At 33.6% G+C, this 13,785-nt stretch overlaps 2 protein-coding genes across 5 annotated transcripts; one reads left to right on the top strand and one right to left on the bottom strand.

Annotated features, from left to right (window-relative positions):
- Positions 1–2,057: 2,057 nt before the first annotated feature.
- Positions 2,058–5,206, bottom strand: LOC122045023 (probable serine/threonine-protein kinase PBL7). The gene is made up of 5 exons (XM_042605067.1): positions 4,931–5,206; positions 4,227–4,435; positions 3,484–3,673; positions 2,997–3,391; positions 2,058–2,552 (listed from the first exon to the last, which is right to left on the bottom strand). Exons 1-5 carry the CDS (start codon positions 5,004–5,006, stop codon positions 2,337–2,339), a joined length of 1,086 nt encoding a protein of 361 aa, XP_042461001.1. The 5' UTR covers positions 5,007–5,206; the 3' UTR covers positions 2,058–2,336.
- A 2,153-nt stretch (positions 5,207–7,359) lies between these two features.
- Positions 7,360–13,146, top strand: LOC122045024 (thioredoxin-like protein AAED1, chloroplastic). 4 transcript variants are annotated; one of them, XR_006129884.1, is made up of 10 exons: positions 7,364–7,617; positions 8,172–8,313; positions 8,390–8,435; positions 8,794–8,853; positions 9,310–9,346; positions 9,580–9,659; positions 9,979–10,070; positions 10,782–10,842; positions 11,197–11,308; positions 12,693–13,146. XR_006129884.1 is itself a non-coding variant. In XM_042605069.1 (10 exons), the coding sequence occupies exons 1-9, from the start codon at positions 7,416–7,418 to the stop codon at positions 11,254–11,256; spliced, it is 780 nt and encodes a 259-aa protein (XP_042461003.1). In that variant the 5' UTR covers positions 7,364–7,415; the 3' UTR covers positions 11,257–11,290; positions 12,693–13,146. The 4 variants fall into 4 exon arrangements, 3 of the variants coding, with proteins under 3 accessions (XP_042461005.1, XP_042461003.1, XP_042461002.1); XM_042605069.1 differs by having other exon boundaries at positions 11,197–11,290; XM_042605071.1 differs by having other exon boundaries at positions 7,360–7,617; positions 8,187–8,313; positions 11,197–13,146.
- Positions 13,147–13,785: the final 639 nt, after the last annotated feature.

The following is a 13,785-nucleotide window of genomic DNA, read 5'->3' as shown; positions in this document are numbered from 1 at the left end:
TCGTCCAAAAAATTCATTCCTAAATATATGTTTGATTTTTGTAGTGATTGTCAAATGGATTCATCTTATTACTGAACTTTCTATTTTGCATCTTTTTGTAATGAATTATTTTATTTTATTTTTGTAGTAAGTTATCGAAAGGTGCACGTAGGTTTTCGAAATGACAAAAAAGGCACACTATTTTAATATTTATCAAAAAGTACATTTAATTATGTGTTCTTTCAATTCTACCTCTCTTGCTAAATATATTATTTATTCTCTTTCTCTCTTCTCTTAATTCTCTGTTACTCACGTACATCTTTTCTCTTTCCTCTTTCTTACATGTATGCATAAATATTCATATTAATCTTTTCTCATTCCTCTTTCTTACATGTATGCATAAATATTTATATTAGACTTACGTTGAGTCTGATATATCCAAGTTCAGGTTTAGAGATGATTTTTTTAATAACATTTTAACACCTCCGGAGAAACTAAAATAAACAATAAAGGGTATCGTTGGACTCTTGTCACCTCAAAAATTCATAGGATCTAAAATGGGTCAAATCGGACCTATCTAAGTCCATCAGTAAATTTAGTCAAACGTGTTCACAAATATTATTCACGAGTGTTAATGAGTTAAACACATATGTGTTTAAATTTGTTCATTTAGTTCAACTATAAGATCAGTGCACATCGATAAAGGGGGGATGAATATTGACCGTCGAAGCCTAAAGGTTGATTGCATCAACATAAATGAGTTGTTGAAACTTATTCATTTAATTGATCTTATGTATATTGAACGAACATAAATATGCTTTTATTAAGGGAGTGTTTTAGAGAGCTTTTGCTTATTTAAAAATGATTCTTTTAAAGTTAGTGAAAAACTAAAATATGGAGTGTTTGGAAATGGAAGCCAAAAACTAATACAAACTAAAATTTGAGTGTTTGATGAATAATTACTTCCAAACTTATTTTTTAGTTAAATACAATAATATCCTTAAATTATATAAATTAATCTTTTTTAATTATCTAAATATAATTTTGATACATCATCAATACTAATGTGTTTATATAATTATTATTATATTTTAAATATTATATCAAAATTATTTTTTTATATAACATGAATGTTTGATTTTTTTTATAAAATTAATAAAAATAAAATATAAAAAATGACGAAATTTATATAAACACATAAAATTATATAAAAAATTTTAGAAATACAAATTATATAAAAATATAAAATATTATTTTTAAAAATAAATACTTATAATAAAATATGATTATTATTTTAAGTTAAAAGTATTGTGCTAATTATATAAAATGATAGATTTATTAAGGACATAAATGTCAACTTGTAATTTTAAACTATAAACATAAAAGCAAAAGCAATAAAAAAATATCAAATTTTTTACTTTTAACTTTTAACTGAAAATTATTGAAGTTGAATTAAACATTCAAAAGTGTTTCCATACAACTAGAATCTAATAAGCACTTAGTAGAAGATCTACCAAATACTCTTTAAGTCGTCCGCCAAACTTACTCATAAATGTTTAGTTCATTTATAGACCTATGGTCTGACAAAATAGAATGTATTTTTGAGCCATTGCAATCCTAATTTTAATTAAAAGCCTAGATAAAAGTGTTAATCGATAACTCTTTAGCGACCATTGATTTTTTTTATCGACTAAACTAGCAATCATGCAAACATTAAAACCTTTAGTTTTCCTAAGTAATGAGCATATTGAGTGCATATTGAAGTTAAGTAAACTTTTATACCTTCTGCGATACGAGTCATACTTAGGTGGACGATTAGATAAACTAAGGAACATCTCTAAAATTTGCACTAGCACAATCTTGATAACTTGCCCTTATAGTTTCTTTAGTTTGAAGCTTGTTAACAAGTTCTAGGTTGCACATTGTCTATATCGAATAAACGATCCTATACTCGAAGCTTGTTCATGAATGTTCACGGGTCAATCTCATTAGAGTTCAAGTTTTTTAAGGAAGGTTTCGCGAGATCAGTGAAAGTAAAAACATTACAATGTTGCAGAGCAAACTATCACTACTCACAATGACTTCAATGATCTTTATAAATTATGGAAAATAGGTGAAGTTATACAAGAACCAAGAATCACCTCAATGATCAATTTATACATCAAGCAATGAAAATTTGTCGACCCTAAAGCTAAAAGAGTCAAAAGGAAGGATTAAACAAACAGTTTAGGATTCACAAAAGAGTGTTTGGGGGTAAATTCAAATGATCTGCTCGGTTCTACGAACCCACTGTTAATCTCTTTTGGATCGACTGCTTGGTTTCTGTCCAGTTGAGGTGCTGATGAGGGCAGACTGCTCTAAGTGGATTGGTTCTTGTGGTGGTGAGTTTGTGTAGCCAAGTAAGAAAGAGCTGATACAACATCAGCTATCCGAGGCCTCAAGCTCGGCTGGTCCTGAACGCACATTGCAGCAATGGCAATTGCTTGGTACAAGCCCCGTATCGGGTACTGACCCTGAAGCATCGGATCAACCATCTGTGGAAACTTCTTCCTGTCCTTGAACAATGGCTTCGCCTGCAGCCAAAAAGAGCATGGTTACCAAGGTTGAACGAACATTCAAAGTAATTCTAGTTGGAAAAGTAAGTTAAGAGTAGTTCATATTGCACAATCTAACTATGCTAGCTCATCCATCTAAATTTACAAACCTATTTATTAGATCACAACTGACCGTGCAGGACTAAACTAAGATGCCATACAAGGTTTTCGACCTCTTGGCATAGCCGGATGAGATAGCTTACCTAGATCCACTTGAAACTCGCACATGTTGTTGTGGCTTAGAGATGATGATGCCAAAAGATGCATCTTGGTATAACAGCCAAAAGTATTCAAAGGCTGAACATGATAATTGCAAATACTAACTGAACTGAATGTTTGAGGTAAAACAAAATAGAGGTGATCAATAATATTTAAACGAGAAAAAGACACACAAAGGAAACAAAAAGAGATCATTGTACTTACCCACGAAACAAGATTTCGCTCGCCTGGACGTCTAAAATTGTCCATTGCTCTTCTTCCGGATATAAGTTCTAAAAGGACAACTCCAAAGCTATAAACATCCGACTTAAGTGTCAGTTGTCCAGTCATTGCATATTCTGGAGCACAATACCCATATGTGCCCATCACTCTGGTGGAGACATGAGTATTATCGCCGACAGGACCAAGTTTTGCAAGACCAAAATCTGACAACTTTGGGTTATAGTCCTCGTCGAGTAGAATGTTTGAGCATTTTAAATCACGATAAATCACAGGAGGGTTTGCCACATCGTGCAAGTACTCTAATCCTTTTGCTGCTCCAGCAGCTATTATCATTCTGTGGTGCCAGTCGAGCCGCCTCTTATCTGAAGAAAGGCCTCCTGCATTTGACATGGACTTCATTCTTCAATCAAAATGTATATATAGTCATATCCATAATCAGAAATACACTAAATGAACTATTTATGCATACCGTGAAGATGATCTTCCAAGGATCCTAGTGGCATATATTCATAAACCAAAAGCCTTTGGTCGCCGTCAGCACAATACCCGATTAGATTAACAAGGTTGGGGTGGTGAAGCAGACCCAACATCATGACTTCAACCATAAATTCCCTATTTCCTTGTACACCATTGAGATCAAGCTGCTTTATAGCTACTGTCTGTCAAAAGAAACAGATTCATTGTTAGTCTTAATGCAGGTCATCATGTATTCTACAAGAAACTTGTCTTCTTAAACCAAAGGAACTTTTCAAAATGTGCCCTTGTTTTACTCTTTCCTTAAGTGGGGGATCAATAAATGCCACACTTACACCCCCAATAATTCAAACACCTTTTTCTGTAAATATTACATATTTGATTCCATCCACAAATATATTTTCTTATCGTATAAGTTTTGTACTGATAAGAATTCTAGTTGGTATTGTTCATATCTTATGGTATGAATATACATTACCAATTTGTTATAAATGGAAAGAAAAAGAGAAGGGAGATAAGAAAACTATTCATACAAAATTTTAGGATCAGCACCAATGATCAATTACCTTGTGCGATAGCTGCTGCGGAAAGTATTGCATAGGTTAACATTGTGTTTCAAAACAATGATATTCAAAGTTTAGGCTTATTATTCGAAGCTAAGATATAAATACCGGTTTACAAGTTACAAATTTACTTGATGGCCAACGAACAGACAAGTAAATGTTCACAAAAACTAACCTGTTGAATGCTTTCCAACCTGCCTTTATAAACTCGACCAAATCCTCCTTCTCCCAAGAGGCAATCATCCCTGAAATTGTCAGTTGCCTCGGCCAGCTCTTTAAACGGAAATGTTTTGGCAGAAATGTGCGAAGAGCCACATTTTGAGATCTTCCTTGAACCTTTATTCTTCCAGTCGAATGAGAATTTCGAATCTGACTTTGATTTTCCTGATAGTTAGACAAAGAAAGAAATGACTAATTTCCCCATCAACAATGGAAAGAAAAGGCACAAGCTGATCAAAGATCACATATTCCGAAAAAAACCATAAACAACCGATCATATTTAGTTTTACATGGCATGGCACTAACAATCACCTAATGTGAATCAGATAGTTTTTTTTCCCACAAGAAAGAAATTTGATTCCAAAAGCAAATTCCACGTCTACAAATAGCGGCAAACAACAATTACCAGGAACCCCATCACATTTGAATCCCTTGAAGAACAAAGATTATACCAGTAATTCAACAACAGAAACATGCATAAAAACGCAAACTTTCAGCATTGCTCAAAATCAGAACTTTAGGGAAAAAAAAAACCCGTGACTTCAAGGAAGACACCAGATTTCACCATCCAGACCGCGCGGAAGAAACCCTAATAGAATCAAATCGGAGAAGGGGAAAAAAAAAGGTGGGGCATTTCAGGTAGAAAATTTTTCGGAATACCAAGCGGAGGGTGGGGGATCTGCTGAGCCAAATCGTCCGCCGTCAGCGCTTTGGTGCAGGGAATGCAGAAACCCATGGCGGTGCCCCGACGGATGTTCCTCCCCTTCCTTCCTCTCCCTCGCCCTTCTCGCGGCTCGCTTCCGGCGATTGAAGCAAGAGAGAGAATGGGACGAGGGGAAGGAGGAGAAATAGGAAGGGCTTAATATGGGAAGGTCCCTGACGGGGAACTTGTACCGTTGGAGCGAGTGCAACAGCCTTCTCCTAACAAGCGCGTCCATCAAATGCGTCAAGACAAGTCAAAATCTTTCGTCTTCTTCGCAAAATTTTCAAAAGGGCCCCTGGGCTTCATTAATTTCCAATGGGCTCCCTATATTTTTGTTTTACAAAAAGGACCCTTTCAGTTTCGGTTTTTGCAGCCTAGTTATGCAAAAGAAAACAATATAACTTGTCCGCTCAATCAGCCATATCATTCCGAAAATTACAAAAGATTGGCGTACTATTTCTTGAATTATCAGTAATGATAATACCTTTTTTTTTATAAATTATAAGTTAAATTATGAGTATTCTTGTATGTTTATTTTTCTTTATATAAATATATTTTAGGGGTGATCAAAATGGAATCGAGAATTTTAGGAAATAAATTGATATTTTTAGACCATGGGAGAGGTGAAATGGTAATTTTGATAAACATACAGGAGATAAATTAATGTTTGATAAACTATGAGAGGGTGAAGTGTTGAGTTTGATGAACTTTGAGGGGCAAAGTGATTTTTTCTCATTAGTCGCATAATTTGTTAGATAAAGTTTCAAATTACCAAATTTCGGAGATGGAAATTCCAAAATATCTTGATTCAAGTTTCCAAATTAGTACGTATCTCATATCTATTTTACTTCTCCGTATTTAACCTAATTAATTATTATAATGTAGCAATTGATTTAGGATATTGTTCCTCCATATAGTAAAATTTTGAATCAATTGCTATAACACTTAATTATTTTTTTTTAAAAAATGATTGATTTATGATAAAAAATCATTACTCTAATGTATTATTGTACAAAATTAATATTTAAGGGTATAAATATAATTAGAAAATTTAAAAAACCTGATTTCATATTATTTCGAGTTCTCTAGGTTCATCAGTTGATTTTATCTGAAATGATCAACCTAAAGAGACATGAAATCAGATCATATATGTTCATCTAGTTCTCTTTATTATATCTATACTCTCAAATATTAATTTGACATAATAGATTGAGAGTAATAATTTTTTAAATACAAATCAATCATTTAAAAATGATTAATAATTGCTACACTGTAGCAATCGATTCAGGACCTTACCTGAATAATATCTTAATTAAATCGATTGTTAAAGTAGTAATTGATTAAAAAGTTCGATTTGTTTTAAAAAATTCACTACTCTCAATATAATAGGTCAAATTAATATTTGAATATATGAATATAATTAAGAGAAATAGATGAATACATAGAGTCTGGTTCTATATCATTTCGAATTCTCTAAGTATATGAGCCGATTTTAGTCAAAATTGGTTAATAAACCAAGAGAGTTCGGAATGATATGAAATTAGGTCATATGTGTTCGTCTAGTTTTTATAATTATATTCATAAACTCAAATGTCAATTTGATACACTATATTGAGAGTAATGATTTTTTAAACACAAATGTACCTGAAAAATTTAATTCATATTTAAAAAAAATTACTTATTTCAATATATTGGGTTAAATTAATGTTTGAGAGCATGAATATAATCAGGAGAACTAGACGAACACATAAAACCTGGTTTCATCTCATTCTGCAAACTCTAGGTCCATGTTTCCATTTTGCTCTAAATCGATCAAAATTAGCTAATGGACTTAAAGAGCTCGATATGAAACTATGTCCTATGTGTTCGTCTAGTCTTTCTAATTATATTCATACTTTCAAATATCAATTTAACCTAATATATTTAGAAAAGTGATTTTTTTAACACGAATTATATTTGTTGAATACATTCATGTTAAAACAATTACTGTTCTCAATATAATATATCAAATTAATATTTAAGAGCATGAATATAATCAAAAAAATTATACAAACTTATAAGACCTAGTTACATGTCATTTCGAATTCTTTAAGTCTATCAATTAATTTTGACCAAATCTAACTAATGAACTTAATTAGGATGTATTTATTTATTTATTTTTAATTATATTCATATTTTTAAATACTAACTTGACACAATATATTATAATAATATTTTTTTAATACGAATTAGATTTTAAAATTTAAAATTCAATGTCACAAAATCATTCTCAATTGGTAGATTGGGAACGGTAAAAAGGGTTAAAATAAGTATGGATTATTCGATTTAATAATTTTAAAACTGGATACATAATTAGGATAGGCAGAAACGTTAGATACGTGGCACGGTAATTTATTATTTATCAGATTGTTCAAATTTGTGGTGCCATTTCCCCGATCCCCAATGGCGATGCCCATTCGAGCAACTCTGCCGGCGACCGCCGATCTCGCCGGGAAAAGGTTCATGCGCCGCCGATCCTCCGGTTCCGTTACTGCTACGAGAATTCGTAACTTCGACCAAGCCTTCCGCCTCTTCTCTCCCCCCAAGGAGAGGATCCGGTGCTCCCGCTTCTTCCCTCCTCTCTTTGCAGTGTCCGAGCCCATAGGTGACGTTGCAACCCTAACCTCTTCATCCCTAACCTGTTCACTCTACCCGTTGCAATCCGTGCGGCTGCTGCTTTCGATTTGCAATGATTCTTCTTATTTGTGTGCTCAACAATTATTTTTTTATTTTTTATTGTTAAAGATCAATTTTTATAATAAATTATTAAATTGAATTAGATTTTCGCATCAAACTTCTAGGAATCTGTTGCCTTTATTCGCTAATTGAATTTGATTCATCTTCTCATCGTAGAAGCACAGGGTATACTGGGAAAGGATGGATACCATATACTTTATGACTTTGATTAATTATGTTTATCAAGATTGAGGAATATCACTTTTTTTACTGTTTTAACTTGTCTGTAGGAAACAATTTGTATTGCGTTTGTTGATATTATACTAAGGTGCCAACTAGCTTGGTTGGTAAGTTTCTTAGGCAGTTGTCTTGCGTTTACTTCCCAGTTCCCACGTTGATTGGGGGTGGTTATGCAGTTGTTTTGCATTCTTCTTCAGCTTGCAAAATATTTTTTTTGTTATTCCTGATATATGTTGACAACAGGTGGTGCTTCTGCAGTCACTTATGAAGACCTCACAAATTCCCTGGAAAATGTAGAAGTTTTTGATGTTATTGGTAAAGCTATTCGCATAACTGATTTGTGGAGAGATAGGAAAGCTGTAATTGCATTTGCACGCCATTTTGGGTGATCTACTACTCTGCCCTCATTATTTTATGTTGAGTTAGCCCAGAGAAGAATCAATAATTTTCTGCTACTCCAGATGTGTCTTTTGCCGTAAACGTGCTGATCTTCTTGCTTCCAAAAAGGTATTGCAACTAAATGTTCCTGGAAGATGAAATTTATTTGCCACGATCATAGTAGGTAACTGGTTGAGATGATATCAATAAGAAAAATCTTGTATGGTATGACAAAGTATGTGCCTCTGGACAATGCATGTAATATCTATTGAAAGAAACTACATTGGTTGCTGCATATACTTGATCTGGAAAGTAGTGTCATTATTTTTTATTGTTCCTTGTGCATACTGCCACTGCTCGCTGTAGCTCATAAATTTCTTAGTAGATTGCATATCATTTTAATCCTAAAGTCCATTTTATAACTGAATGAGATGCATCAATGATCATCTGTAACCTATATTCTTATTTTTGTGGCTGCTATTTCAAGGAGCTCATGGATGCAGCCGGAGTTGCACTTGTTTTGGTTGGGCCTGGTACCGTTGAACAGGTATGACAACAATTGGTAAGCCATGTCATCATAGTTGGATCAGAGTAATTTATTAATCAAATTAATACCGTAGAATGAGATTTTGATTATGACTTCATATTAACTTATGGGAATGATGTAAATGTTGATTATATATAAAAATGTTAGGGAGAGAAATAATATCTCCAAACCAATGACACCATCAATATTGCTTCATTGATTTGAAGAAGGTAATAAAGGGTGTGCTCCAAGTGAGCTTGTGCATTCTCTAAGCCACATATATAAGAAAATAGTGAAATGTATCATGATTCTTTCGGCAATATTCCACATTTTCTAGTGCAATTGATATGTAAACTTAAGTTGTGTTGAGAATAATTTAGATGATTCCATTTGCAACAACAACAAAATCTACCAGCATATGTAAACTTTATCATTTTTGGTTTAACTATTTTGTCCATTATGACAATTCTGGTACAGGCAAAGGCATTTGTTGAGCAAACCAAATTTGAAGGAGGTATGTTTCTGTTGATAGTAAGAAAGTTATATTTCTTGTTTGTTATCATCTTTGCTTTACACATCTTTTAAACACTTAAAACTAATCAATGTTTGGGTATATTACATATTCTTATCTCGTAGAAACTGACTGATTATGCAGATGAAATAAGCTGATTTTTATGATATTTTCATTACCTGCCTATTTTTTATATCTGTTGATTTGATTTTAACTATGAAAATGCCTTCATGCAGAAGTTTATGCAGATCCTACCCATTCATCTTATGATGCAATCAAGTTTGCTTATGGCGTTTTGACAACTTTTACTCCATCTGTATGTAGTTGAAGCTCTTAACTAAAAAAAAAAACCCTTCAATATTCTGTAAATAATTCATCAATCATATTGAAGGGGAGCCTTGGCACAACGGTAAAGTTGTTGTTTTGTGACCAAAAAGGTCACGGGTTCGAATCCTGGAAACAGCCTCTTGCAAAAAGCAGGGTAAGGCCGTGTACAATGGATCCTTCCCTGGGACCCCGCATAGCGGGAGCTTTGTGCACCGGGCTGCCCTTTAATTCATCAATCAAATAAGGTTTTTCTCTTTCCAGAACTATTTTTTCTTGTAGTATCTGATTTATCATCTTGGTAATTTCAGGCTGGTAAAAAGATCCTAGAATTATACTTGGAAGGCTATAGACAGGATTGGGAGCTGTCATTTAAAAAGAACACGGTTGAAAGAGGTGGTTGGTATGTTGATTTATAAAGACAATTCATTTTTTAAATGCAGGAAATCTGTTGCTTGTCCTGGACTTTGATGTCATTTTATATTAGTAGAACTTCATTAAAAAGAATTAAGGACGATAAAAAAATTAAAGCAAATTGAAAAGATCTGTCAATTAACATTTTCCTGGTTCTGTGGTGGCGTATTCTGGCTCCTAGTTGCATAGTCACTTTTCATACTGTTTTCATATAAAATTTTAATTCCTTAAATGACACAATTTAAATGTAATTGTATAACTAAGTTTCCTTTGTTGTCTCTACTACAAGTTAAGTGCTTGCTTGTTTCATTTGTTGCATGTAAGACTATGCGATGTGTATGATGGGTTTTGATTTTCTCATGGAAATTTTATGAAAACTAAATAAACTTGGAAGACAAAAGCTTAGGGTTGGTCCTGTCCTGGTATAAGGTTCCAGTTTCTTAAATAGAATCAACAGTGTCGCATTGCTGAGTTACGGAGTGAAACTGAGCAAAGTAACATCTTTGCAGATTTATACACCAAATTACATTAATGATGTTTGACCAAAGTATAGTCAATTTATCAAGCTGACCATGAATCATGTATTTCTCGACCTTTCTTATTGCTTTTCGAATTTTGATATTGTGTGATAAGCTGGCATGTTTATCCAAACTTTGTTGGTTGACCTGTGCATTAGAAACTGTTCTTTCTTCTTGTACAGGCAACAAGGAGGCATAATCATAGCAGGCCCTGGTGTGAACAACATCTCATGCATCCACAAGGTAAATTTTGTTTCTCCAACTGAATTAGTTTTTAGAATTGATTGTTGTTGAAATGAATACGTCATATACCTATAAGTTATTTTTGACCAATTGAAGCATCTGAGAGAAGTCACCTTCTTACAAGAAGGTTAATTAATGACAACGTTTAGAAGTAAATCTATGTTTAGCCTTCCCTTAGTCTGCAATGAAGGAATCTTCAATACCCAGTAAGAAATATTACAAATTCATCATATTTATCACAATCTATTCGCAACATCCTCGGTGAGTCCTCCATGCCCCGTCATCTAGATTTTATTTGTCCCTTGTTGGATTTACATGTTTGTTTGTTTAGTAATCTGCTTTCGCGCATTGTAGGATAAGGAAGCTGGAGATGATCCACCTATAGAAGATATTATCAAAGCATGCTGTCAATGAGAAAAGGATGGATAACTGACCTACTTGTTTTACGGTACGCGATGGACCGTCGGTAATATCTCTTTAAGAGAGTATATTTCAGTTTAAACTCATATCCAAATTTATCACATCTGCATAAAAATAGCCATGTTTATGTGTAAATATGTTTCAAGGAATCCAACACCAAGGCTATGCATGATTGTGTCCGTCTTAAATCCTAAATCCTAAAATCATAAACCATGAACACTTGACTAACCCCACTCGGTTGGTCTTAAATTTATCCCTCAATTCCATGCATCCACCCGATTTTCGACGGACAAACTTTTGAACAATAAAAAATTTTGACGTAGAGGGATTTTCATGTCTTCTCGGTTGAATTTCTAATGTGGTAAACAGGGAGAGCTCTTTGAACTTTTTCCCTCGTGGATTCAAAGGGCTTTTGATCTTGAAAACACCAGTCAAAAGAACACACTGTCGATCATTTGCACTTTTTCCAATCAAATTTTCCTCTATTTTTTTTCCTTTTAAATTAATAGGAGTACAATTCCAATTGTGGCTCTTCCTTTGGAAGATTACGTAGCAAAGAATCTTATTTTCTGTGTTTTATTTATTTATTTATTTATCTATTTATTTTAGTTTCATGTTCCGAAATAGTTGTTGTTTTATCCTTCCTATTTTTTTAGAGAAAATAAAAAGGTTTCTTTCGTTGAGTGCTGACTGCTATTCTATCTTTATTCTCTCACCTTTTTAGGACATAAAAAAATTAGTTTTATTATTTTTTTTTTTTGCCAAACTTAGTTTTAAGTTGGTGTTGACCGGACCTTTTCAAAGTTTTCCCAATGGCGACAAATCTATCATTAGATTCTCGCCAGGCTGTCATGTTTCTTTGCCGAAGTCAACAATTGATATAGATTTGGCTTTTTATAATTTGCACGTGCAGCTTCTCATCTCCCCGTTCCAGTCTTGCACACTAACCTTGCAGTCAAAGTACATTCAACAAGAACGTTATTATCTTCAATAAGCTATCGAAATTCAAGTAGTTATCCAGATCTAAACAAGATGAGACATTTAGCTCTAAATTCAATTCAAGTTCTACAAGTAGATGAGAATGATCCTTCATCTTTATCCACTCATCAATCAATGCTTTGAGCCACAAAAGAAATCCACAAGAAAGCTCTCTCTCTCAAGACCATTTCTATCAAAATTCAAGTAGTTACATGAATCTAAACTAGTTCGAGTTCCAAGTGTGAACCAAATGAGTCAACCTTGCTCAATTCAATTCAAGTTCCACGAGTTGACTAAATTAAACATCTCCACGTCCCCTGATTCCTTTGAACGTTTCCACATCTTCCTTCCTCTGTTCTCTTGAGAAAGCCTTGCCGAACAAGCAACTACATGCATAAATAAGGCTCGAACTCCTCTCCACGCCTAACACTTCTCCCCTCTTCTCTCTCAAGCCATGGAGCAGCACTCGAACTTCTCGGAGCAGAGCAATAAACACAGGAGGCGGCCGCTGCCGAAGCGAGGCCAGGTCAAAGCCGGGATCTTTAAGGGCATCGCGAAGGCAGTCATCCCCGTGGCCTTCAAGAAAAGAAGCGACGGTGGCTTCACCTCCGACGAGGCTTCTCCGGCGACGAAGAGCGGGTATACTTCCAGCTTTGACGACGAAGACGAAGATCGATGAGTCGCGGAGAATTCGGAGGAGAGTGAATTCCTATGAGTGTGTATGTATGTATGTATATGTTTTTTTTTGAAGCTCGGCTCTGTTTTTGAAGGGAAGGGATAACGATAGTTTCTCTTTTTTCTGTTCTTGCTACTGGAAGCTGGAAACAGAGTCAGTGTCAGGCAGGGCGGTGTCATTTGGGATGATTTGTGAATAAAAATTGTGATTTAAATTGCCTTTGTTCTCGAGTTTGGATTCAGTTCTCTAGATTTCTTTCGATTTTTTGTTCAGATTTCGCTACTGTTTCTTGGCGATTTTGGTTTGCAAGAAGGAGAAAAAAACAGAGCAATGGCAGCGAATAATGGATTTTTCTGCTTCCTTGCTTTTCGACATAAATAATATAATCAATATTTACTTGGATAATTAATGGGTGTCTATATTTTTAAGCAGATTGATGATTTAAAAGGGTTAAATATACAAATAAACTTTTAAATAAATTCACAAATTACCTGAGAAATTCAATTCATCTTTCTTTTACCATTCAAAGTTCGTCAGTTGGTTTAGTTGGCCTCAGTGATATTTAAATAAATAAATAAATAAATATTTGATTTGTATGAGCTGGCAAGAGAATCGAATCGGAAAAGGTTCGATCTGATTAACCTCATCACTTGTAAACTGACAGTCGGGAGCCACGTAAATATTTACAATTAATTATTAAAATAAATTTTTAGTTGAAATTTTTAATTTTTATTAATCAAATTAAATTTCATCGATAATTTTTAATTTTTATTACTGACGGTAGATTTAATCAATTTTTAAAAAAATTAAAATTATTTATTAATTATATTTTTTAGTAATTAATATTTTATAATTTTTAATAAAAATTT

Source organism: Zingiber officinale, chromosome 2B (genome assembly GCF_018446385.1).
Source record: "Zingiber officinale cultivar Zhangliang chromosome 2B, Zo_v1.1, whole genome shotgun sequence".
In the NCBI taxonomy this organism is placed as follows: Eukaryota; Viridiplantae; Streptophyta; class Magnoliopsida; order Zingiberales; family Zingiberaceae; genus Zingiber; species Zingiber officinale.
The sequence above is the reverse complement of the archived record's forward strand: the minus strand, read 5'-3'. Positions and strand labels throughout refer to the sequence as shown.

Coding starts and splice junctions, on each gene's coding strand:
- LOC122045023 (XM_042605067.1), bottom strand. CDS start 5,006: ATGGGTTTCTGCATTCCCTGCACCAAAGCGCTGACGGCGGACGATTTG. Junction 4,436..4,930: donor GATCCCCCACCCTCCGCTTG/GTATTCCGAAAA, acceptor TCTAACTATCAG/GAAAATCAAAGTCAGATTCG. Junction 3,674..4,226: donor GGTTGGAAAGCATTCAACAG/GTTAGTTTTTGT, acceptor TTCTTTTGACAG/ACAGTAGCTATAAAGCAGCT.
- LOC122045024 (XM_042605069.1), top strand. CDS start 7,416: ATGGCGATGCCCATTCGAGCAACTCTGCCGGCGACCGCCGATCTCGCC. Junction 7,618..8,171: donor TGCAGTGTCCGAGCCCATAG/GTGACGTTGCAA, acceptor TGTTGACAACAG/GTGGTGCTTCTGCAGTCACT. Junction 10,071..10,781: donor ACGGTTGAAAGAGGTGGTTG/GTATGTTGATTT, acceptor CTTCTTGTACAG/GCAACAAGGAGGCATAATCA.